Genomic DNA, 27,335 nt, shown 5'->3' with positions numbered 1-27,335 from the left:
GCTATTAGCCAAACAGGAATGGTAATTAAAGGCAGCATAAATACATACTGTTTTATTAGAAAATGAAAACAAAATTCCTTACACTACCTAAATAAGGCACGACGTGTCGAAACCAACCGCAAGCAAAGCGCAACCGATGCGCGAACGGCAAAACATTGGGATTTTAAAAATATTTTCATATAAAATAAAGTCCTGTACATAAACAATTCTGTATCTACATAGCAATGTTATTAGGCTACAAGTCACAACTTTGTAATAACTTTAACACCTTTGGCCCACAAATCTAAATTGGTGATATAAATAAACAAGAGATATCACAAGTAAAGATAGGACAGTATAATGACAGTTCAGTCAGACATGTTTGAAAAAAAAAAGTGATGGACATTTTGACGGACGGTGTTGCCAGTTTTTTCGTACAAAATTGTAACATGCATGGAACAGAAACATGCAAGCTAAAAATGACTGCCGCCGTATACATGGAGTGCCAGCTCAATATATTTTTTTTAAATTTTACTTGGAAAATGGCAGGAGCAATCGATGTAATAAATAACTGTAATGTTTAAATAGGTAGGTATTATATTAGAATAAATAGTCTTAGGATACATAGGAAGCTTTGTTATATGGCAAAGTTATTAGTAAAATATTTAAGTAATAATATGGATATGTGAAATATCTTCAGCGTAAGAATGATTTAAATTTATAAATACTTTTATATGATACTTTACATAATGTACAAGAAACTTTAAAAAATATTTTTACAATGTGCGTGTGTAAAACTGTTTTGTATTTAAAATGTGTTCCATAACTAAACATGTTCAAAAATTTTACTACTAAAATTCGTGTTATTTTTGTGCTATATTATAATATTTGATATTTCAACTATTTTTACAAAGTTAGCATCAGTATAAAACATTATTACAAAATTTTATATCTAAAGCAAAACACGTTTAAACAAACATGTCTAAAATGTTTACAATCTCAACAAAATGCAATACCTTACTCACAAATAAATTACTAACGCAGTATTATACTATATACTAAATTTGTAAATAATATAAGAATTATAATAACTTAATTTGTATGTCTTTGTACCAAACATTTATGGAAAGAATATTGAAATTTTGAGCTCTACAGTCTGAGAGAACGAGTAAAGAGAGCAGTATTAAGGACTTTGGAAATACAAAGCTTTTCAATCGCAGAAAAGGTGTTTCCTATTCCCAATTTAAAGGCATTACAAAAATTTTATTTAAAAAACTTTCTAATGCCGTTCGATTATTAAATATAAAGTTTAACTAATGAGATGTATTAGTCAGTCCACAATTTATACTCGATAGGCAAAATTATTTATAAACTATTTTATTAAAAATACCATTTTATTGTCTCAACGTAGCAAAATTATTACACAGAAAAGGGTCGGTTCCATTTCCTTGCACCAGCAAGATCAAATACTGCACAAACTTTAGTTATAAACGTTTAAGATGTGAACATGATTATGAAGTAAATCACAGTGAGTGTGAATCTAAGTCTTAACGCTCCGACTTACGGTTTATTACGAATTGTGATTCCAATTCTGTAATATTCATAATAAAATTAAAAAGTCATAGTCACCTTTAACATCACTTCGCTTGGGGACCTTTAAAAATGAATTATGAATCATTTACAGTTGTTAAAATAGATAGAAAGAGACTAGCATTATTATTTTGCTAAAAAGTTACTGATTATAAAAAAAGGTTTAGTAAAGATATAGTTGGTACTAACTATAGTGGCAAATGGGTCATTTTTTTCCAAAGTTGTCCACCCCATTTTTTTTTGGATTTGGAAATTTTTATGTGGTTTCCACTCAGAATCGCGAGCTCTTTCCATTCTAATAGGAGAAAAAAAGTGTCCCAAGGTTTTTTCCCATTCCGTTACCATTTTTTCATACATTTTGTATGGCGGTAACGGAATGGAAGGTTCGAAAAAATGTATGGAAATCTTGGGACATTTTTTTTCTCCTATCAGGATCGAAAGACCTCGCGATTCTGAGTATAATTCGCGTAAAAAATACCCATGTTACAAAAAAAGTGGGGTGGACAGCTTTACTTTGAAAAAAATGGCCCAAATAAACTCATGACCATAATCTAACAGTTAATCACGGATTAGCAAAGTAATTTTCTAGATTTTGAAACAGTTAATACGAAAATAGATATCCTTTTGAATACGACTGATTAAGCCGTTCGTGGACGCTACGCCTACAGAAAGACGTCTATACACGACCAGGTTCGCGAACGTTAAGGGAGGCGGTTGACGCCCGAAGTTGGTGTAAACATTAAAATTTGTTAAAAAACGTACAAAAGAATATAAAATACCAGTGGCGGCACGTAACTTTAGCGGAGTGAAATGTGGGGGGGATAGCTGCGCATACCCTTCGCCCTCTGTAATCGCCTGAGAGACCTGTTGACGACTTTTGCCCTGAGTCATGGTTGTTTTCTATGTATATAAGTATGTATTTATCTATTTAAGTTTGTATATCGTCGCTTAGCACCTATAGTACAAGCTTTGCTTAGTTTGGGGCTAAGTTGATCTGTGTAATGTGTCCCCAATATTAAAAAAAATAACGGTCTGCGCTAAAGTTACGTGCCGCTCCTTGTAAGCATCTCGTCGCTTAGTTCTCAAAGACACGGAGTTTCCAATCAGTCATGTTTAGTCTAGGGTTCCTAGGTTGCTAGTGGGGGTCAGTAGTGGTCGACATCCGCTGTTGGCGCCACGGAGTATACTGAAGGGGGCCTGCAACAGAATACATTATTAAGATACATACATACATATAATCACGCCTGAATCCCTTAAAGGGGTAGGCAGAGCACATGGACTATTAAGGTAAGTGTGATAATTTAGTCTATAAAATACCACTGTACATTAGTGTTTCTCCGAGCGTCGACAACTAACGAACTCAATGGCAGCTGCTGATGTAGCGTGGATGCAACTTTTTTATCGAACGCTGACGCTCAAAAGACTAGTATGCCTCTTTAAGGGTTACAATAATAATAATAAAATACTTTATTGCGCTACTACATCGACTACAGCTAAACAATCAAAGAAAGAACTTAAATAGTAGGTAACAACAGGCGGTCTTATCGCTAAAGAGCGATCTCTACCAGACAACAATCAGACAGCGAGATAGTGGCAAGAATAAAGTAAAGGTCACAATCAACAAAAAAAAAATTATATACTTAACTCAATATAAACTGAAGGCAAGAAAATAAATAAATATAAATATACAATAAAAGATTAAAAAGTATAAGTTGCTTGCTGCTGCGAGTTTATTATCAAAGATACTTGAAAATCTGACTGAGTCTTATTATTTTACCAAAAGTACGCGATTGTGTATCATCATCATATCAACCCTTTATCGCCCACTGCTGAGCATAGGCCTCTCTTCTAGTACGCCACTTGTCCCGGTCCTGAGCTAGTCTCATCCAGTTGTGACCCACAATAGGCTACTAGACTCGTATCGAATTTGGCCCAATAAATGATTGTCTTCTGTAGTATTTGACATTAAAAAAAAACAATATTTATAGATTTTGGGTATTAAAAGTGTACGATAACTACGTATTTTCGATAAAAAATGTGTGTAATTTTTTATTTATATTGGTCACCGAAAACGCTGTCAGCGACGTAGTGACGTCATCGAATTCGACCCTTACTGCACGTCAAAACAATCACTGACATATTGAACTTTACGCCTTCATACTTAAAAAGTCATAAAATGTTGTTTTCGAGTAGAATGACCTGTTGCATAGATAATCTAATTAACATGACTGTAATGTTTTCGTCTGATGACGTAAGAGTATATTTCAAAAATATTTTTTGCTGTTTTTAAGTCCTAATAAAATATGGTAATATTTTATTTACGTTAATTGGACAGTACTTAATCATATAAGACTGACTTTAAAAAAGGGTCAAGTAGCCTATTTTCCGGATGTCGTCCACGAGCTAACGGATGCCAAGCGCTTCTTACGTATGTGTATGTGTACAGTGAACTGCGAGGGGCTTCAGCGTACCTGAGCGCTCGCCGCGGCGCGGGCAGGCGGGAGGGCGCGGCAGCGCGGACGCAGGCCTAGGTTCCTGTACCGCAGCAGCTAAAAATAAACAATTGATATTACTCGGATCTTCTCTGGCAAACACAGTTTGTTAGTAAAATTCTGATTTTATACAGAGGACTTTCTGATGGCTGGCCAAACTTAGGGCCAGTTGCATCAACCACATTTGACAGACACATCATCGTCACGCAGCAGACGTCTATGAAACTTCCCATACAATAAAATTTAACGAACGCTTTAACGGTTTGATGCAACCGGCCCTTAATCCTCATTTTTTTCAGCTCAAGAAACATTTCTTATTGTAATTTCGTCGTCAGATGTTATTATTAAAATTAAAACAGGGTGGTATGGTATACCTTTTACAAATAGATACTACATGAACACACTACTTGGGGAAAATAATCTGTATCGAAGCCATATCCCAGATGACATAATCACAATAAGCCGCATCGGTTGGTTGCCAGGCAACTATAATTTGTTTACATACGAAGAAACCAGCTGTCTATGCTATCACACATGACATGATATCCGAGTTTCATGAGAATTATAGAAATAATAGTTGAAATCAGGCGTTGTTTTGCAGAAATTCATGACCATTTAAAAATTACTTAGTTAATCCACTAATAGATGACGTGCTAGTCAATTAGTGATAACCCGCTATACTTACCTACTTGCTTATTTTTTTTTTACATAAAGTATTTTTTAATACCACATCGGTGGCAAACAGCGGTCACCATTACCTGCAACTCAGGGGGTTGACCTTATTAGAAACTTTTTTGAAGAACCCCATAGTGTAGTTCATCGGGAATACCTTGGCAGGGAGCTCTATTGGTATTTATATCAAAATGTGAATTGTAGTTGATTAGTGACTGCTAGCGCCATCTATGCTCCCAATGTATGAAACTTATTGAGTACCGTTACTTGTCAAATAAATCAGTCTGTTGCGAATATTCACGGTGTTTTATTAGGTTATGGGCGTTTCCTAGTTTTATCAGTTATTTTAGTGTAAAATAGATAAAAAGTGCCGACACAACCGGAGCGTCCGCGGGAAAAAAATCCTCTGAAACCTATTTTTTTATTAAATAAGTATAAGAAAATACTATAATACGTACCGGGCACTGGTTTCTGTACGGGCACGCTAACTGGCCTCACGACCCGGAGTTGCGACGCTCCGGCTATCGAGTACGGCCGCGTCGTGGGTGGCTGTTAACGGAAAACACAATTTTATTAATTAATAAATTATTTATAGCACGTTAATCCACTACCTGTGTACCTTTAAAACCAACAGCGCTTGCAACCACAGATGTCATATATACCATAGATCAAGCAAACGTATCTACTTAGCGTGTCAAATGAACTCAGTGAAATCCACTGAGTTGTCCGTCTTTACTCGCAGCTTGCAGCTTTCGGGCGTCAATTTTTGTAAGTTGAAGTCAACCAAAACATAAAAAACGCCTCGTTACGTGATATTCAATTGCAACAACACAAAAATTATGAACAATCAAGAGCCTGAGACATATTTAAAATTACAGGCAAGAAACAACTTCAGTACAAAATTTGACACGCTCGGCCCCTATACAAATAGATGAACTTGTTTCTTCTATCTAGTTCTGTGCTTGCAACCATAATAATACTTATTAAAACTATATGTACTTGTTTTTATGTCCTCTGGTTCATATGATCACTGACAGAAACAAACAACTCTATGCATCACATTAAAGGTTAACTTTTCATTGGCTAGTTTATCATCACTATTTCGGAAAGGGACCTAATTTTACTTGCTAGAAGGGAGTGGCACTTTTCTGTTCTAGGACACTATTATATATTTTTCAGTACAGATGGTGTTTTTTTTACGCACTAGTGCGAGAAGTGGTTCATTATATGTCAGGTCGAAACTTCGGATGGCCATCTGTACTGAAAAACGTTGTACGATAAATTCGTAACTCGTGTCGATTTAAACACTCCCTACGGTCGTGTTTTAATTTATCGCCACTCGTTTCGAACTTCCTTTTTTACGCACTTGTATCGTACTATTTTGTAAACCTTTTTAGGGTTCCGTAGTCAACTAGGAACCCTTATAGTTTCGCCATGTCTGTCTGTCCGTCCGTCCGTCCGCGGATAATCTCAGTAACCGTAAGCACTAGAAAGCTGAAATTTGATACCAATATGTATATCAATGACGCCAACAAAGTGCAAAAATAAAAAATGGAAAAAAATGTTTTATTAGTGTACCCCCCCTACATGTAAAGTGGGGGCTGATTTTTTTTTTTTTCATTCTAACCCCAACGTGTGATATATTGTTGGATAGGTATTTAAAAATGAATAAGGGTTTACTAAGATCGTTTTTTGATAATATTAATATTTTCGGAAATAATCGCTCCTAAAGGAAAAAAAAGTGCGTCCCCCCCTCTAACTTTTGAACCATATGTTTAAAAAATATGAAAAAAATCACAAAAGTAGAACTTTATAAAGAATTTCTAGGAAAATTGTTTTGAACTTGATAGGTTCAGTAGTTTTTGAGAAAAATACGGAAAACTACGGAACCCTACACTGAGCGTGGCCCGACACGCTCTTGGCCGGTTTTTTTTATTTATGAGCATATTAAAACGTTAAAAAAATCCCTAAAGGTGATGTGAAAAGCAGTAAGCGGTAGGTAAGTGTCACATGGTAGAAAAGTTATTTCCATCTAGAGCGTATCCACATAATCCCTCGCTGAACTCAGAATTATATTTCGAGTCGCTTCATTCAATAAAAACGCTCGCCATAAATATACATAAATAATTTTGTTCCCTTGTGACACATAGTAAAATGTTACACTGAGGCATAAGAACCTGGTACTTACCGGCATATGATGGTTCCTCATAGTGACAGGTACGCCGATGCCGCTCGAGCGTAGCTGGCGCGAACAACGTTACGTTAGCACAGGTTAGGGACGGCACAGTGACATGAAGTTAGACATGATTACATTTATACCAAAACCGACATTAAATCGACAGGTGACAAACAAAACTCTTAGAAGCCATTTGAGGCTCAAGGTCTTAAGAAATAAATTTAAATCATATTGGAACAAAGATGCAATTGTTCTATTTTGTGCAGTTTTCAAAAGAATTGAAACAAATTCTTTTCTGCACTGTAGGTTAAAATTTTGGCAAATATTGAATAACGACTCATATCAATAACTATAGTAATACACAAAATTAAGTAATTGTGAAACAAAACAAGGCTGATTATTGTTCAATTTCATCATCATCATCATATCAGCCCTTAATCGCCCACTGCCGAGCATAGGCCTCTCTTCTAGTACACCACTATTCTCAATTTCATGCTATTTGTTAAGGCAGATTTTTGTTTGTCACCTCATGAATCTCATGATACTCGTATGTAAAATGTTATCTGGCGAACCAATATTGTCAGTAAGAAAGTGGCAAGTATGATAATGTAGGCGAGAAAGACCGAAGATAATTTTTACAGTTTGGGTGATTTTAGAAATTGGTTTCCCAGATTATGTCTATGATCGGAATGTCAATATTTTTAAATTAAGGTGCATTAGGGTAATTCCGAAAGTCGCATAAAAATCACCATTAATTCCAACATATCAAGATTCCCCCTTCGGAATTACCAGAGCATTTCTGTCATTCGGAATTACCCTACTGCACCTTACATGAGTCACATTTAGAAATGTACCTATTATTCAGAAACTGGACATAAACAGGGTTACACGGTTATACACTGAGTTCCATTACCTATATTAATTAACAAGTTACAAATAAAAAGAAAAGAATAGCAATATTGACTTTTGAATTGGGAATAAATAGTCGAGTAAAAAACAATAAGGGACTATAGTCAATCATAACTATCATAAGTTAGGTAAGTATTGAAAAGTTTTAATCAATGTCCTCGGCTCTCTCAACATCATCAATTTATATCGTCACTACTTTTAAAAAAACTTGTATCTTCGTCTGTCAATGAAAAGAAAATTGTAGTAAGTATGTATGGAATGCATATAGACTTACTGCGTTTTTACTTTGAGGAACAGCATGAGATGCGAGATTTTTTAAGTTTTTTTTTTTATGAAATAGGCAGCAAACGAGCAGACGAGCCGCCTGATGGTAAGCAGTCATCGCCGCCCATGGACATAAGCAACATCATGGGAGCCACTTATGCGTTGCCGACCTTTGAGAACCCTAAATACCTGCTTCTTGAAGAACCCCATGTCATAGCGCAAGGGAAACACCTCAGAAGGAAGCTCATTCCACACCTTGCACGTTCTGGGCAAAAACGAGCGGGAGGCCCGTTTGTTCTTGGTTTGCCACGTGTCGAGAAAGTGAGGATGAACTTTGTTTTTTTGGCTTTGTTTAGTGACGATATGACTGAAATACAGCTATTCGGATCTTGAGTATGTAAACCGCCGTTTTAACACAATTATTTAGATGAACTCGATGAAGTATTACAAATAAAGCATGTTGTAAAATGAAGGGCCCTTGTATTAGAGGCATGTTTGATGAATTGAGTTAAACAACGATATTATGGCAGGTTTAGATGCATTGGTAAAACGATTATAACGATATTATGGCAGGTTTCGCCGCGAGATGCATTGGTCATTAATAAATTAGAAGAAGACGTGTGCTCTATCTCGGCGACATACTTGCCATCATCAGGGCCGGATGTTTGTCACCTGGGGGCCGATTTTTGAATCTCACGGCGTTCGAATTCAGAAAATTATCACCGAAATTGCCTACTATTTTCAGTGACAATTTTCTGAATTCGAACGCCGTGAGATTAAAAAATCGGCCCCCTGACAATGGTTTTGAAATGGGAATAGCGGCCCGATACATTTTAGAGGTTTCGTGACGTGGCTGCTTGCCATATTCGTATATTTTTAGAAGTGTGGGTGGGATACAAAGATACAGATGTAGTGCGAAAAGCTCTTCCTTCGTATTTTTTAACCCTCGGCGCAAAAACAGTGTGTGTCTGTCTGAGGCATCGTAGCTCCCGAACGGATGAACCGATTTGGATTTAGTTTTTTTTTTGTCTGAAAGCTTAGTAAGTCAGGAGTGTTCTTAGCCATGTTTCATAAAAATCGGTCTACTATGTCGCGGTAGGGGTTTTTTCAAAATTTTAATTTTGTGGTTATTTACCGAAACGTTCATATTTATTACGCTAGTTCAGACAGCGTCAGTACGTCTTGTACTGAAACTGTCTGAAATAGCATGACACGTTCGTACGTTTCCGCAAAAATACGAAGGGAAATCTTCTCGCATTACATCTGTAGATAGATAACCGCTTGATATAGTTGATATACGTACATCTTTTGGCGCCACCAATTGGCTCTGCGGCCGTTCTCTGCGTAGCGTCTCTGTGCCTTGTCGGATCAACGCCGGTTGGTTCGGTACGACGGGCTTCGCTGCTGATTTCGCTTCGTCGTCCTGTGAATGTATAAATATAAGAATTTGAATGATTCACGGCTCACTGTATGTACAGTCGACAACACAGCTGTGAATGCGTAATCTTGATGTATTTAATTTTGATATTTTGTGTATAATATTGGCATATGATTGTAAAAATTTTAGTTAAGTAAATGTAAGGATAATTTAATTTTAAGCACTATTGTATTAGGATTAGCCTGTAAGAATAGTTGCTATATTTAATAAATAAACAATAAACAATCTTTATTGCCTGTACGGTCAACCAATTTCAATCCTAGGCCACTCTAGAACCCTGTCTCATTTAAACCATGTTCTATTTGCCATAAGAAGTCACATTGACGTTTACTGTGCAAAGGTTCTACAGTGGCCTAGGCTAGGATTCAAATTGGTTGACTGTACATTAGGGTGTGTAATACACACACTGTGTATACATATTTTTGGCACTGTCTGTACTCACAGCTGTGTTATCGACTGTACATACCACCTCGAGTGTGTAGGAGTCTCGCCGTATCGGCGCGGGGTGAGTGGGACTGAGCGCGGGGTTAGAAGAGTAGACACAGCACCATGTTGGAGCGAGTCAGTACCACCTACTGTATGTACGTACCACCTCGAGCGTGTAGGAGTCTCGTCGTATCGGCGCGGGGTAAGTGGGGCTGAGCGCGGGGTTAGAAGAGTAGACACAGCACCATGTTGGAGCGAGTCAGTAACACTACTGGCTCACCTGCTGTGTGTACGTACCACCTCGAGCGTGTAGGAGTCTCGTCGTATAGGCGCGGGGTGAATGAGACTGAGCGCGGGGTTAGAAGAGTAGACACAGCGCCATTTTGGAGCGAGTCAGTCACTGGGTCACCTACTGTATGTACGTACCACCTCGAGCGTGTAGGAGTCTCGTCGTATCGGCGCGGGGTGAGTTGTGAGCGGTGGCGCGGGTGAGTGGGGCTGAGGGCGGGGTTAGAAGAGTACACGCCGCGTCGCACCATGTTGGAGCGAGGTAGCGCTCGCGCCGCTACTGGATTGCCGGCTGTAAAAAAATGAATACATTAAGACATTTACGACCTGGCAACAGCACTGGTGCCACTGGTCAAAAGCGATTAGCGGGGGTCAGAGATGCGAACGAAAGGTTCTATCGCTGTGTCTCGCTCTATCCTATGGCTGCCGATAGACATTGTCACCATTGTCGTGGCCGAGTCATTAGGTATTATCGCTCCGTCTATTCTTGTATTTTAAAAGTCTTTAAAGATGATTGGCGGTCCAAAATCGATTTATAACTGAAACATAAGAAATAACCTAACCACAAAATTAAATTTTGAAAAAAACCCCCGACTGTGACGTAGTAGACCGATTTTCATGAACATGGCTAAGAACACTCCCGACTAACTCAGCTTTCCGACAAAAAAACTAAATCTAAATCGGTTCATCCGTTCGGAAGCTACCATGCCACAAACAGACAGACAGACGCGTCAAATTTATAACACCCCGTCGTTTTTGCGTCGAGGATTAAAAAGTATTGAACAAACCTTCCAATTCTTGAACTTGAACCGCCAAAGACTAATATAAGGACTGTATCGTTAAATATGGAGACAACTTTGAGTAGCCGTATTTATTTGCTATTATATTTTTTTCTTATAACAAGACATGGACTTTAATAAGGCACATAATAAGGTACGCATTTTGTCCTAAAAACTCGACGTAAAGCATGTGGTTTAGACAGCATTGACTTAATCCTCCCGAGTACCGATTACGATTTCGGACAAATGCTACTAGAAAATTCACAAAGTGCGTACAAGACGACACAATTGCGAAAAAAAGTTGTACAGTGCGAACCTCAACGACACATGATCCACAAAGCAGAATATCTAGACATAGTCTAGCCACTGTTATTTTTAAAAAATAAAGTTCATGATCTGTGTATGGCGGCCATTTAGAGAATGTGGCATGGCGCTTACGCTAACTCCGACTTTGATGTCGAAATTAACTATCATACACTGTTTATATCGATCTGGTTTAGGCACTGTTCAAACACCATGAATGTCTATTAGACATTGGCCTATGCCTAATTTTTTTTATCTATTTCTCTCACCCTGCTTGTATCAAAAATTTACGGCAATCCGGAACGTTGTTCAAAAATGCGTTTTTTTTTTTAATTATATAAATTCACCGCATTTATTCTGCAAGTACCCAATTGAACAACCATGAAGAGGACTCTTAAAAAACATATTTTGGCAGCATATTAACCTTTGTTTGACGAAATCGTACAAAGAGTCTTTGAGATATTCTCAAATTAAGCCAGATTAGGGGTTGTCCAAAATGTATTTGCTAGACCTTAATGAAAGTACCATAAAGTCCCTAAAATAAAAAAAATAGCAGAGCTTCTTATATCAAATAGTACTTAGCAATACCTTCAGATCATACTCTCGGACCATAATAATACAAAATTATGCACATGTCAACATTTAGACGAGGTTTGTTTTGTCCCTATAATTAAAGATACAGTCCTTATATAGTCAAAGACTAATAATGCCTTTTTTATACTACATCGGTGGCAAACAAGCGTACGGCCCGCCTGATGGAAAGCGGTCACCGTAGCCTATGGACGCCTGCAACTCAAAGAGTGTCACATGCGCGTTGCCCATTAGAAACTTGTACATTCCCTTTTGCTGTGTTAAATACACAATAAAAAGGAGTGCACAAGTTCCAAGGAGGGTTCGGGTTGTCGACGACTCAACTCAAAGGACAATAGACGGGATAAGTCAGTTCCGTAAGTCCTCCCGTCATCAGCACACCGCACCCTCGTTGAGCTCTGGCAGCCTTACTCACCGGCAGGAACACAACACTATGAATAGGGTCTAGTGCTATTTGGCTGCGGTCTTCTGTAAGCCTGAAAATTATATTACCTGGTATCCTGCTGAGTTCTTTATGTGAGCTGTACTGCCTGAGCTTAGATGTCGGAAGACCAGTTTTCCTTGGAACCGCGACCGGAGGCGCCATTGCACTAGCACACGAACCTGCACAAATAAAAAAAGTGTTTTACATACATATAATAGGCTAGTTTCCTACTAGTCAAATCAGCTTCTTTTTAAGAACTGTCAAAACGATTTGCTAATATGGAATTACTATGAAATACTGAGGAGTGACGTCACAGTCAATTCATTAACTTTATATCTTTCTCTTTGACTTATTAAATAGAAATTATGTTTAAACATAACTTCTGTCCATATTTTTCTACTAATTATGTGGTGCTTTATTTCATGCACTGCATATAATATTTTATTTTAAGTGTAGGAAACTAGCCTATTGCTATTGCATTGCATAAAAGGGTTAGGCAGAGCAGATGAAACTGATTAAGTCTCAGCGCCACTGATATTACAGCTTGGCAAAAAAATAAGAAATGTAACATTTTTTTTATCATAGCAACACTTACTCTTCTTCACATATAAGTAACTCAATAGTTGCCAGTGTTGCCACGTGCAATAAAATTGACATAGACGGTGGCGCCCCTATCATTTTCTTCTCTTTTTTTTGCCAGGCTGCAGTCATCGCCAACAGAACCAGTCAACTTCTACGACACCCACGGGATAGGAGGGGTGTCAAAAAATAAAATGGTTTATTTCCAAATTAAAAGTTCACAAAGTTACATTTTATACTGACCCCCACACTAGGCTAGGCCTGTCCTGTGACTCCCGTGATAAATCGTACGGTTAACATAAGGATTTTACATAACCGGTTTAAGAAAACACTGTTTTTCTGTTGCATATTAAGAAAATAAGAATAAAAATAAAATAAAACTAAATATGCAAAATACTTATCAACTTACCCATACTTTGAGCTTTGACCGGCGCACTGGGTCCAAACATTTTCTTATCCGGACTAACTTTTCCCGCTAAAATATCTCTTTTAGCCGAACTTTTCTTAACCATAGTAGCACTATTAATAACTGTAGCGTTCATATCGTAAGTCTTATCCATCGAGGAGTTAGGACTTGGCTTCATGTTGAGTTTATCATAAGTTCGCTCCATGGGAGAGGTTTTAGTTACGGTGTACGATTTGTCGTCAACCATATCGTAGATGGGAGATATGGTTGTGTGGATGTTTAGAAGGTCTTTAGGTTTACGGAGGCCTATGAGGGGTGTTGATGATATTGAACCTGGAATGAGACGTTTGATTAGTAAATGTGACATTAAAAAAAAATAAGTACATAACTTCAATTAACTATGGTAGACAACAGGCGGTCTTATCGCTAAAGAGCGATCTCTTCCAGACAACCTTTGTGGTAGTGGAGACAAGACACAAAAAACAACTGATGACATAGTTCTACAGTGTTCTAGTGTTCCAATTGGTTGACTATACCAAAGAGGATCGAATATTATAGAGAGTTACTGTCAAAGTAAAATGTGTAATCACAGTGCATAGACTGCCATCTCTCGACACAGGCTTAAAACTTTTGAACCTCAGTTTTGACAATTTGGGCCATATTCTTAGCTTGATATGTGTTAAAATGTCAAATATTAATATTAGCGCCATCTAGCCGAGCGTCCCCAAAAGGTGTAACGCAATCTAGGCCAGCGTACCTTTTTAGGGTTCCGTACCAAAAAGGTACAGTCAACAAATTGGAACCCTAGGCCACTGTAGAACTATGTCATAGTGACGTTATGAATAAGATTATAAGAAATCTCTTACTGCATGTCATTTTGACATGGTTGTAGAGTGGCCTAGGGTTCCAATTGGTTGACTGTACAACAGGAACCCTTATGGTGCGACTCTGTCCGTCTGTCTGTCCGTCTGTTACATTACTAATTATCTCGAGAACTACTAATGCTATCTAATTGAAATTTGGAATAGTTGTAATTTCTTAAGAGTGTAGCTGTCTATACGGAGTTATATATGTCTTGGACTATACATACTTGGATGAGTTGGATCATGCTGAGTATCAGGAACGCTGTCGGGTGGACTGGAGGAGCTGAAGGTGCCGGTATCCGTGCTCTCGCTAGAGCACACCATCGCCCGCTGCTGCGAACCCCAGTCCTGTAAATATATCTCACGTTAGTAATAGAACGAGTAGATTTGTAACCCCCGACGCAAAAACGACGGGGTGTTATAAGTTTGACGTGTCTGTCTGTCTGTAGTAGTCTTAAACAAAGGATACTATAGACTAGACAGCCAAATAATAATACCACTACCGAACGAGATGGTCACATACAAATTATAATAAGAGTGACAGAGAGCAAAATGTTATTTTTTGTCTTTGTCATAGTTTCACTTTTTCGCTGCTGCCAGAAACGAGTTTGTGGCAAACAATAAGGACGTGACTTGTCAAGCTTATTATCCGCCCAAATTACGTAGGTTGTTTATGGTAAACTGTCAGCCATTTTTAAAGTGATTCTTAAATTCGCTCGATTATTCTATATCTGTCCCTTACGGGTGTACGCTTGCGTCAAGTCTATAGTATCCTTCGTCTGAGGTAGTAGTAGTAGTAAACTCTTTATTGTACAATTGATAACAAAAAACAAAGTAATTGCAGTAAAGAACAGTACAACAGCAATTCCCTATAAGTTTGTACATTTGGATCATGTCTCCGATTTGGAGAAAAATTGGTAGGCTGATAAAGTCCATGATGCTGAACAAGATCCACTAGGTTTCCCAAAATGTCCTAGGTTGATTGTATGAAACTTTGCTTTTTTGTTACCGAAAATATATAGAAATCTGGTAACAAAAAAGGAAGGTTTCATACAAACTACATAGGACATTTTGGGAAATGTATGTTTAATGTAATTCTGCTATTTGTAAATCTGTGGTGCAATAAAGAATATTTAAGCAATGACCCCTAATTGACTTGCTAGATGTAACGTGTTTTGTTACTTGGCCACATTCTGAAAGTAGTTAACTTTCATTCTAATTAATTTCTGGCATTTATATATATATATATATATATATATATATATATATATATATATATATATATATATATATATTATGTATGTATTGATATATTTATATATTGGTTAGGTACTTATTTTGTATTATATCTATGTACTCTAGTATGCAATTTATTTTATAGTGTCATTTTGTATTTATGTAGTTTATAAGAGTTTTGAATGATTCACGGTTATTTTCATTAGACTTATATTGACCGGGATATAGACCGTGATTACCTTTTTGATTTTTGTCGAGCTTTTGTGTTTGTGCTTTTGAGCTTTTGTGATTTTTGTGTTTTCCGTGATCATGATGCATGCAACTGCGTCGAAATATCGGGAGCTCGACAAAAATCAAAAAGGTAATCACGGTCTATAATATCCCGGTCAATATAAGTCTTATGTAGTTTACATAATTGTTAGCAATATTTTGGATTACTTTTGACCTTTATTGTACTCCTGTAAGTTTGTCTATCTTACGTACTGGAACGATCCTCTCATCTTCTCCAAGGTTAGCTGGAAGAGATCCCTTATAGGGATAAGCTCGCCTTTGTATCTCTATTCCTACAAATTGTATATAAACTGTTGTACACAATAAAGTGATTACTACTACTACTACTACTACATTGACAAAAAAAAATTACTGACCTCAAGTGTTGTCCTCTCACTCGACTCAATAAGGTTCGTAGTGGCCAGATTGATGTCAATCAGTTCACTCTCATCCTTCTTCGCCGCGTATACCACAGTACCGTCCATAGAGGCTGCTCGCGGCGACACCTAAACAATGAATAAGAAAACGTATTATTTTGCTGCGATGGCTGCCATTTTTCAACCCACCAACTAAGTGGCAGCTGACATTCACGAACGCCATTATACATAGCCAATAACTAGTAAAAATCTTCTCGAGGCTGAGGCGTAGGGTTAGAGCCGGCGTAGCGTAGCTGTTCATGTGAGCATTGTAATATGCCTACTTGAAAAATAAATACATATTTCATTTTCAGTATACATACGAAGAATTATGCTAGAAAATCTCGCAGTCCATGTGAACAGTTGCCATAAATGCCATATGACACTAGGGTGTTTGATAAAATCTCGTACCTATAAGGTACACAGGAAAAAATTACGCCATGTGAACGCCTTTACTATATTGCCCATACCCACTTGAATTTGGACTTTAAAAAGTGATAGGGTCCAATTTTCATTCAGTTATTCATTAAATTACGGGTTAGCACAGATTAACTTGCACATGCACACTATTACTGCGTTTTCAAATTATCCGATCCGATATCGGATGTAGGACCGATATCCCATATATCTAAGCCGCCATCTTTAATTTTTGCCTTTGGAATTCTTTCTACATCCGATATCGGATCGGATAATGTGAAAACGCACTTATAACGAACATTTGACAGGCAATAAACTTGTGTTAAGTTTTAAAAAGGCAGAGGGAACATATGGGCCAATTTTTTTAAAGTTGCCCCCCCCCCCCCCCACTTTTTTTTTTGATCTGGAAATTTTAATATGATTTCTACTCAGAATCGCGAGCTCTTTCAATCCTATAGGAGAAAAGGTGTCCCAAGGTTTTTTCCCATTCCGTTACCATTTCTTCATACATTATGTATGGTGGTAACGGAATGGAAGGTTTGAAAAATATATAGAAATCTTGGGACATTTTTTTTCTTCTATCAGGATCGAAAGACCTCGCGATTCTGAGTATGACTCGCGTTAAAAATACACATGTGACAAAGTGGGGTTGAAAAAAATAGCCTATATAACCCACTTGATTTTGGGGATACTTGGACGGTTCAATTTCTCAAATAAAGTTTAATTTACCTTCTTGAACGTAGCATTCCTTTTAGGCGTATCTCTCGTCGCAGGCTCCTCTTTATCAAAACTATTATTCATTCTTCTTCTCGACAACAGTTCAGAAGCATTCTCCATACTATGCCGAGGCACCGTGATCGTCTGATTCGGTAGTTGTATGGTTTTTATCGCGTCCGCCTGGTTAGGCAGTTTATCGTCAGGCAAAGCTTTTCTAGCTAGAGACAGCTTCTGACGCGCTTGAATAATCTCATTCAACTCCTGTTTGTCTAAGGTAACGTTTAGGCTATTTTTACCCAAATCTACAGTTCTAGGCATATTCATGTCTTTGTAAAAGGCGTCGTCTTTTTCGAAGGTAGAATTCAAGTTTTCTTTTTCATCCCGCCTGAATTTTGAGTTAGAATAATGGAGAGTAACGGTTTCGGACATTTCTGATTTGTTAGGTGTTTTAGTTGTGGTTTTATCGCCATTTTCCATGAGTACCTTGCTCGGGTCGATCTGGCAAGCCTCTTCTTTAGCTTTGGTGTAGCTTTCGGATTTTCTGATATCGTTTTCGCGTTTTTGGAAATGATTGAAGGGTTGGTGGCGCGGTCGAGCGGAGAGTAGCTTTTCGGATTGTTCTAGATGAGTGAATGTTGCTGAGCTGAAGATGTTGTTAGAGTCTGTGGATTCCCTGGCTTTGGACATGTTTGAGACTATGTATGAGGAGTTGACTGAGCTGACGAGGGAGGGGGGAAGGGAGTCCATAAGGCTGTCGTTGTCGGGGTAGGTGGTTTGAGAGAGGAAGCTTGTGCTCATGTCTTTTTCGTCTAGTATGGAGAGGGTCATGCTGGTCATCATTGGGTCTATGCTTTCTCGGCCTGCTGGTGCTATTCCTGCAAGAAAAACAGGAGAATTATTTAAAGGACGCTTTGCTTTAGTTATCAATTAGAAGGTAAAAATAAACACATGTGTGCTAAATCACAAGTTAATCGGTTAAGTAGTTTTGGAGAAAATTGGTTGTGACAGACGGACAGACAGATGCACGAGTAATCCTACAAGGGTTCCGTTTTTCCTTTTTGAGGTATGGAACCCTAATAGTATATTATATAATGGTAACTTTATGAAGGCTATAAAAGTTGAGTACCGCGTTTGGTACGAGACTTTTAGCCTTCATAATGTTACAATTGTATATTATACTTTTTCTACGACAGCCAAATACGGGTTAATTTGCAGTAAAAATGGGTTAATTTCCATGTTCCATTATCGTTACAAAACTGACAGTGAGTTAATTTTTGTTAACAACTTACGCTAATTGGGGGTCCAAATTCTGATAATGCCCTCACATCTTTCTTCCTCATATCCTCTTTCACACAACCTATTGGATTCGCGTAACTAACTAAATACATACATACATACATAAAATCACGCCTGTATCCCATAAAGGGGTAGGCAGAACACATGAAACTACTAAAGCTTCAGTGCCAGTCTTGGCAAATAAAGGGTTGAAAGAAAACGAAACTGTGACTAACTAAATACTTTACCTGAATCCCTGTGCGACGTCAAACTCTTCCTACTGTCCAAGGACTCCTGGTTGAAGTTGCCGGAGCTCTCCATCATGAGGGAAGACACCAGGCTGGGAGGCGACATGCGCATTAAGGACTCGCCGCTTTGGTACATGTTGAGGCTGCCGCGTTCGTTCATTATGTTCGTGAGGCCCCTGCAATGTTTATAAAAGAATACATAATTATAGCCAGATCACTAAATAATAGTACAGAAAAGAAACTTCACACAAAACCGAAGGCTAGCAGCAGTTCAGGGTCAAGTAGCGTTGTCTATTTTGACTATTTGGAGTTCTTAAGAGTCAAACAAACATCGTATCTGTGTTAACGTACTCAAAGGAACGACAAGTAGTGCCAACCCTCATCTCAAGCTCTCTCTTGTAGCAACCCTCGAAGAAATTATGGAAATTAAAATGACCTAAAATTATCAAGAGAAAGACTAAGGTAGCTAAAAGAGCAAGGAGACTTTTTTTAAATAAGGTACAGCGGGGTAATGCAACTGATCCATTTTTGTCCATGTTTTTCATTTTACAATGTTTGCATTATCAAATTGAGTATCTACAGGTTATATATGGCACGCGCCACACGCGTGTTCAGTGGATACATGTGGAACTCAACTTAATAGTGTAATAATGGAAAAAATGGATCAGTTATAATGTCCCCAGTCGATATTTGCCCCCGCTGTACAGTCAACCAATTGGAACCCTAGGCCACTCTACAACCGTGTCAAAATAATAAGCAGTAAGAGATTTCTCACAATCTGATTTCTAACGTCACTACGACATAGTTCTACAGTGGCCTAGGGTTCCAATTGGTTGACTGTACCTTACTAAAGTATATTTCATATTTAGCGAAATAAATTGCACCACTACAAATAAAGTCACTCGAAAAATTTGAAAGTAGCTGTTATAAGAATAGTTGATGACGGGACATTATTAGCGTTACGTTATACTTTCGCCTTCTATTTTTATTAGAATTTGCTATGTCATCGAATTATAAAACAAGTCATAGACGATTTTATAAGTTTTTTTTCATTAGTAAGCTAAGCTTAATTATTATAGCTTAAAAGTTTAATATTTTTTTTCTCTTAAGAGAGAAAGCGGAATGCCATTTAACGATGTGGACCATGGCACTTATCAGGCTTATGAGTACCTGTGTACTCATCGCGCATTCCGCTTCGCTAACGCTACGCTATCAAAACGCTTTATGTGTGGCGGAGGCTTTAGCGGAGTCCTTGCTCACAAGACTAGAAAAGTAATCTAACTAGGATCGTAACACTCACTTATTAAAGGTATTGTGGAGATTGTGTGCTGGCTGAGATAGATCGATGTTGATGGGTTTGGAAGGCAGGTGGTCTGAAGACAGACGCTCTGACGCCTCTGATACTAGCGTCATGTCTACGTCTTCCAGCTGAAAATAAGAAACATAATGGATACAGTCCCAGTTACATAATTTGGCTAGGGTGAACATGGGCTTGTAAAATTTCAGGAAGTACTCTAAGAATTTTTATGATCATCAAGGACTTGAGTGAGTGAGGGAATGACAGACCACAATGATAATTTTAGACATCAATCAACTTTAAAGAATAAGAACAAAGCAATTGAAAATTTATATGTTTAATAAGTTGGCTATTGACCTCATTAATTTTGTTTATCTAGTATAATTCAAACGGAAATGAAGAGTTAAAACCGAAATAAATTACACATATGAAAGAAAAAGCGTGTGTTGTGTTAATTAGAATCGAAATTGGCACGTTTGGCTCATTTTGGCGGGCCCCAGATCATGTGGTATTACATATTATTGTACTTATTTTAATATGTGAATCGCTGTCTAATTTCCGCATCATAAATCAAGCATCTATGATTTAAATATATGCTAAAAAGCAACAGATAAATCATGTAAACAAACAACACTAGTGCGTCTCGGTTAACGTAACGCAGTTGTGTTTGCCAAGGCAGTTTACACCTATGTAAACATATGACACAATGCTTTCGATATACTAGCAACTGTTAAAAACGGATGTAAAGTACAAAGAACGCATAAAACTGATAATTTCGATAATCGGATTTATATTAAGTCGGAATAATAAATTATCTTTGAGTTGACAATACTTCCGTGTAGTGTTTTTCAGTCCTGTTGAAGATACTTTTTAGTTCACCTACTTTAGTGTTAGACTGCTGGGCAAAGACCTCGTTTTCTTCATTCAAACCTGACATTGGTATTTTGAAAAAAAGTTGGCGCTTTCCCGTATCGGTTTTGTTGCACGTGAGATTTTGAGTCGAACAGGGGTATGGTATGGTATGAAAGTTTTATGGAGAACTCACCTGTGCCTCCTCTTTACTAACCAAACTCCTTCTTTTTGCGTACTCTTTAATCGCATTGCTGTTATCCGTATCCGTCTCCACATTAAATGTCTTCAGCCTCAATATAGGGCTCAAAGACCCGAGCAGCGCTGTATATTTGTTGTAGGTAAGATACTTGTTTTGAGTCAACGGGATCGCGACTATAAAGGTTACTTAGCGTGTCTTAAACAGTTGAACTCACCTGTGCCTCCTCTTCACTAACCAAGCTTCGTCTCTTCGCATACTCTTTAATTGTATTGCTGTTATCTGAATCCGCCTCTACATTGAAGGTTTTCAGCCTCAATATAGGGCTCAAAGGCCCGTGCGGCGCTGAGTACTTGTTGTAGGTCAGGTACTGGTTTCGAGTCAACAGGATCTGGACTATACAGTAAACGAAGTCTGTCTTAAAGAGTTGAACTCACCTGTGCCTCTTCTTCACTGACCAAGCTTCGTCTCTTCGCATACTCTTTAATCGCATTGCTGTTATCCGTATCCGTCTCCACATTAAATGTCTTCAGCCTCAATATAGGGCTCAAAGGCCCGAGCGGCGCTGAGTACTTGTTGTAGGTCAGGTACTTGTTTTGAGCCGGCGAGCTTTCCACGATGCTCTGAATGCTTGGTCGTTGGGCCCGCTTCTTCGGTTTGACGAATGTTCGCGAGTCGAACTTATGCTTGTTAGGTACTGCAACGTCACCTGAAACAATTGAGGAATTTATAACGGAAATATTTGTAACAAAACTCAATTTTGGAACATGGGCGGATGGAGGGATAGATAGACCTACATAGCGAAACTAAAGGAGTCTACTGACGACCTGCCCCGCCAGGCGGTAATGTCATGTCTTGTCAGTTAGAAGTAAAAAGTTACATCGCTGAACAGCTTGCCGGCCGTGGCCGAAATGATTGTCAGTGGACTTTTAGTAGACTATGGATAAGGAATCCTAAAAATATGCATCCTCAGAGTCCGTCTAAACAAAATTGAAGCCGATTTAAATAGGTCAAAGATGAAATTGTCATTATAAACGTAATATTTTTATAGGAATTTGACACTTTAGACGACAATGACACTGCCGCACTTTATCATTGCTTGTAGCGCCCACCAAAAGCGAGTAGCTAAGCTATGAGATGTAGACGATAGAGACGAACATAACCTAATCACAAAATTAAAATTAAAAAAAAAACCCCGACATAGTAGACCGATTTTCATGAAACATGGCTAAGAAAACTCCCGACTAATTCAGCTTTCAAACAAAAAAAAACTAAATCTAAATCGGTTCATCCGTTCGGGAGCTACGATGCCAGAAACAGACACGTCAAACTTATAACACTTCGTCGTTTTTGCGTCAGGGGTTAAATAGATCATAGCTAGAGCGATTTATAGATCATAGCTCGGCCACGAACTGTAACTTGTTCGCTCTATCATCGCTAGGGCATGCTCCCGGTATTTCCCGGTTCTTAATTTCCCGGGAAATCCCGGTAATTTTATGGTGGCGAAAGAACCGGGACTAAAAATTAGGAACCGGTGCTCCCGGTTCTTTTCAAAATATCCGTTTTTTTTTTTTAAATTGCATCTGCATTTGTATTTGTGCAATGGCATTTTTAATATTTGTAAATCATTAATAGAGTTGAATATGACAAGATAAACATGATAATTATTGCAAATAATTTAATTTGCAACATTGTTTGCAAACCATGGTATTGTACTTCCTTATAGGTATGTATGTATAACGTAAACAAACCACAGTAAGGTTAATTTGTTAATTTATTTCCAATCCAATGTGCTAATTCTCTCAAAGCACACAGACAGACGGAGAGAATCGCGCGCGGGTTGTTTTTGAATCTTTTTGTTATGGAAGTATGGAACCCTAAAAATACTAAGAACCAGGAAAGAACCAGGACTCCCGGTTCCAGTCCCACTTAGAACCGGGAAATGAAATTCTTGGAACCGGTTCTGCATGCCCTAATCGCGTCGCGTCTCTTTTATTTACACTTACATTATTTACTCATTATTTTTGATGGGACCAGTGCCTTAGTTGGTCCGACTTTAGCTACAAATTGTTAACTATTCTCGAGTGAATCGTAATTTTGCACATGACATGACACATGAGTGTTTAACAAGGTGCTAAAACCTCACATTCACGGCCAAGTACTATTTGTTTAGTATGTTCGCAAGTATGCTAAAGATAGATCGCGTTGCAAAATGTTGCATTTAAAATCCCTACTAATCATGAGTTTTCTCTTGCGCATAAGTGTCAAACGCAAATTACTGTTTTTTCACAATGAAATACCTTATACGCCATACATTTTCACACATAAGAAATGAGCGTTCCATACATAGAACATAGTGATTATCATAATAAATAGAGCGAGCTGGCATAAAAAATCTTGCATAGGTAATGCATGTTTTATCACCAAACAAGGATATGAAACTCTTCCGTGATATTAAAATGTTCCACGAAGATTGTTAGATTATATGTGATCTGAGACAGTGAGACATCCCTTATTTTCATTGCCTACAAATCCTACAATACCTAATATAAAAAGTCTTTTAGAAATGGTAAAAAAGCGGCTCAAAAGGAAGACGTAGACAGCCCTCTCTTAAATTTCTAAAGCTTTGGCTGACGATTTGCAAATACTTTAACTAAGTAATGGCAAAGAGAATGGATATACCTAAAGGATATTTTGTCAAAGTAAAATGTGTGCTCAAGCCTCAAATTACATCGCCTGGCATCTCTCAGTCACAGGGTTAACACATTTAGAACATCAGTTTCAATAATTTGACCCATATCTAATAAGTATAATTGTTAAATATTATTATTAGCGCCATCTAACAACTTCATGGCGCCATATAGACGAGCGTAGATTTTTCTTTATGATTCCCAGGTACGTTTTTCTTATAGACTTTGTCGTTCCCAGGTAAGTACATTTTTCTTGTAAATTTTGTTATTGCTGATAATATTTTGACTAAGAACTTCTCTAATAACCTATTTGCAATGATAACATAATCATAATCTTCGGCAATTGATATCATTAACGTACATATACGAGGTCGTATCGCCTGTACAATAAATTGATTACTTGGAGGACGTGCTTCCTTCCATGCGTGCATGAATGAATACATTGTGATATCATATCGAAACTAGTCAAGCACAACCAGGCGAGTAATTTATGGGACAAAGTATATAATAATCTTATACTATTAAACGAGCAATTCTTGTATATTTATTTATATATACCGACGATCTCGGAAACCGCTCTAACGATTTCGCTGAAATTTGTTATGTGGGGGTTTTGTGAAAAATCGATCGATCTATCGAATTTTCGAGTTTTCATGAGTTTATATTTCGCGTTTGTAAACGTAAAATATGGTCCTTAATTTCGCCGCGCGCGCATCGATTCCGCTTAGCTCAGTCGTACGAGGTCGGTCTAATGTACGCAGATAGATCGTAGGTGTTCAGGGTTTCGAATCCCGGCCAGAAATTTAAGTTTTTGTTTTTTGTCTTTTTTTTTTGTTTTTGTATTTATAAGAGTTTTTTTTTATCTAAAGACGTGATATATTAAAATAGAGCCGAGCGAAGCTCGGTCGCCCAGATATTACTTAGTAATATTAGGTACTTTGCCAGGGTCCGCAACAATACTAAGTATAAAAGTTTACTAGGTACAGTAGGTACTTTAAAAGTTTTGAATGATTTACGGTTAATTCCACTAGTATAGGCTCCCAGGCCGGCCGCAGTAAGAACTTGCTGAAGTGGGGCGCCCTACACGGCTCAGATACCCAATGCTGATGTGGGACAGCTCCACAAACGATGGAGCACATGCTGTCCTGTCCAGCGTGCCCGTACGCCTGCTCTCAACAGGACCTCCGTGATGCGACAGACAGGGCGATAAACGTCGCTACCTTTTGGGCCCGCACAGTCGCACACCATCGACACGAGAAGAAGACTAGTAGGTTGTATTGTCTTGTCCGGGATATACTGTGATTACCTTATTGCTTTTTCTCAAGTTCCCGATATTTCGACGCAGTTCAATTACATGCATCATGGTTTTGGGTAACCCGAGTTACCGGTTAAAAATTACTACTTAAGATTCGGCACTCAACGAGTATTTTTCGAGATTTTTTTGTAATTTGAAGTTTTTGAACCTGAACCATTTATGTAGGTACATACAGCATATTATGTTCACAACTGAATAAACGCTTGGTATCCGTTGGCTCGTTGGGCGGACGACATCCGGAAAATTGCGGGGCTCAGGACCGGGACAAGTGGCGTACTAGAAGAGATGTCTGCCTATACTCAGCAGTGGCTGATAAAAGGCTGATATGATGATGATGATGATGATGTTCACAACGAAGTGCACATATCGCACACTATCTTATTTGTAAAGTAGAATTATAAAAGCGTGTCATATATTTTTCCCCTCACTAGCTCGGAAACACGTGTTTTGTCATTTAATACCAGCGGGTAAAAACGCATTTTATCCACTAGTGGGTAAAGTAATTTGACCTTGAATAAAGTCAAATTAAGTGCTTTAAAATTGATAAAAGTAGGTGAATCTAGTAATTACTTAAGATGATTTACCACCTGTGGAACTACTGGAAGCAGTGATAAACGCATTTTTTTGAGTTGTAGTTTCCTCGCTATAGTGAGGGGAAAAGTTTTGTGTTACACTCGGGTGCAAATGTATTTTACTTCTCGTGTGTTAAAAAACTCGCAAGTTCAGGATTCTATTCTCGAACCACTCGCTTCGCTCGTGGTTCAACTAAAGAATCCTTTCACTTGCTCGTTTTTCAATTCCACACTCTGCGTTAAAATACAACTTTGCCCCACTTGTATAACAAATAACTATTTATCCTTCGAACAGTAACATAGTATTGCAGGTAACTGAACTAAAAATCACCATGTAAAACAGTAAAATGCATAATAAAGTCGTAATTCAAGCTATGGTTCAAAAACAATAGTCTCTCCCACGCACTGTATAAACAATTAGGGACTCAAATAAATTCATCTTACTAGAGAATAACGAGCCAGGCTGGACTATAAATTATAGACATAAGTAGTTGTGTAGTGGGCGATCGCCTTTATAACCCGTATACTATGGAGCCCACCAATTTACTTTATTTTGAACAAAATAAATTAATTTTTGAATATCCATATATATGGGAAAGTGTGTGTGTGTCTGTTTGTTTGTCCGTCTTTCACGGCAAAACGGAGCGACGAATTGACATGATTTTTAAGTGGAGATAGCTGAAGGGATGGAGAGTGACATAAGCTACTTTTTGTCTCTTTCTAATGCGAGTGAAGCCGCGGGCAAAAGCTAGTATATTTTGCTGTATTTGGCGATATTTTAAAATATCCTGAACTTATACCCAAACGTTATGTTTTTTGAACTCTATCCCCGTTTTACCCGCAAGCCACAAATAATTACTTATAAAATCTCAGTTTTCCATACTTCGTGGGCTTCGGCCAAAGTAATTATTGTTTATATTCATAAACGTTTTACTGTAAACGACAGATAATATGTTTAGTAAACACAAAACATCGGAACATTAGATCTAATCCTTGACACAGCTTCAAATATTGGGTTGGTAAGAAAGTAATGAGCGAATCATAACCAATATTGTAATTTTTATTTAATTTATTATTTTAATCATTTATCAAAAATATGAATGCCTTCGTTATCTACTACTTGTCTCCATCGTTCTGGTAAAGAATGAATAGCATCGGCGAAGAAGTTCTTAGGTTTAGATTCAAAAAACTCAGCTATGTACTGTCGTAGATGGGCTTGATCATCGAACTTTTTTTCATTCAAGGCATTGCTTAGCGATCTGAACAATGCGTAATCCGTAGGTGCCAAGTCTGGAGAGTTCGGTGGATGAGGTATCACTTTCCAACCTAGCTCCAATAGCTTTAGCCGAGTCACTTTTGCAATGTGTGGGCGAGCATTGTCGTGTAAGAAAAAAACTTTAGCATGCTGTGGACGCTTCTGACAGATTTTTTGGTTTAAATTTTCAAGCTGATTACAGTATACTGATGCGGTAACAGTCATTCCACTTGGTAGGAGTTCCCAGTGAATAATACCATGAATATCCCACCAAACGGACAGCATAACTTTTTTCGGGTGAGGCTCTGTTTTTGGTGCCTCTATTCCTTTTTCGTTTGGAGCTAGCCACTGACGTTTGCGTGTGTGATTCATATATAAGACCCATTTTTCATCTCCAGTG

At 38.0% G+C, this 27,335-nt stretch overlaps 1 protein-coding gene across 2 annotated transcripts in view; it reads right to left on the bottom strand.

Annotated features, from left to right (window-relative positions):
• Positions 1-5,191: 5,191 nt before the first annotated feature.
• The window catches only part of LOC125235958, a 41,553-nt gene continuing 19,409 nt past the window's right edge, over positions 5,192-27,335 (bottom strand). The window contains exons 3-14 of one of the 2 annotated variants that reach the window (XM_048142619.1): positions 21,541-21,812; positions 20,059-20,186; positions 18,759-18,934; positions 17,248-18,110; positions 16,063-16,191; positions 14,407-14,527; positions 13,320-13,649; positions 12,400-12,510; positions 10,373-10,526; positions 9,386-9,505; positions 6,922-6,975; positions 5,198-5,282 (exon numbers count right to left, since the gene is read on the bottom strand). In XM_048142619.1, coding sequence (XP_047998576.1) covers positions 9,451-9,505; positions 10,373-10,526; positions 12,400-12,510; positions 13,320-13,649; positions 14,407-14,527; positions 16,063-16,191; positions 17,248-18,110; positions 18,759-18,934; positions 20,059-20,186; positions 21,541-21,812 — 2,339 coding nt within the window. In that variant the 3' untranslated portion in view covers positions 5,198-5,282; positions 6,922-6,975; positions 9,386-9,450. Of the gene's footprint in view, positions 5,283-6,921; positions 6,976-9,385; positions 9,506-10,372; positions 10,527-12,399; positions 12,511-13,319; positions 13,650-14,406; positions 14,528-16,062; positions 16,192-17,247; positions 18,111-18,758; positions 18,935-20,058; positions 20,187-21,540; positions 21,813-27,335 lie in introns of both variants that reach the window. The other variant, XM_048142620.1, reaches the window with a different exon arrangement.

Source organism: Leguminivora glycinivorella, chromosome 18, assembly GCF_023078275.1.
Source record: "Leguminivora glycinivorella isolate SPB_JAAS2020 chromosome 18, LegGlyc_1.1, whole genome shotgun sequence".
In the NCBI taxonomy this organism is placed as follows: domain Eukaryota; kingdom Metazoa; phylum Arthropoda; class Insecta; order Lepidoptera; family Tortricidae; genus Leguminivora; species Leguminivora glycinivorella.
This window is presented reverse-complemented; position numbering and strand designations above follow the sequence as displayed.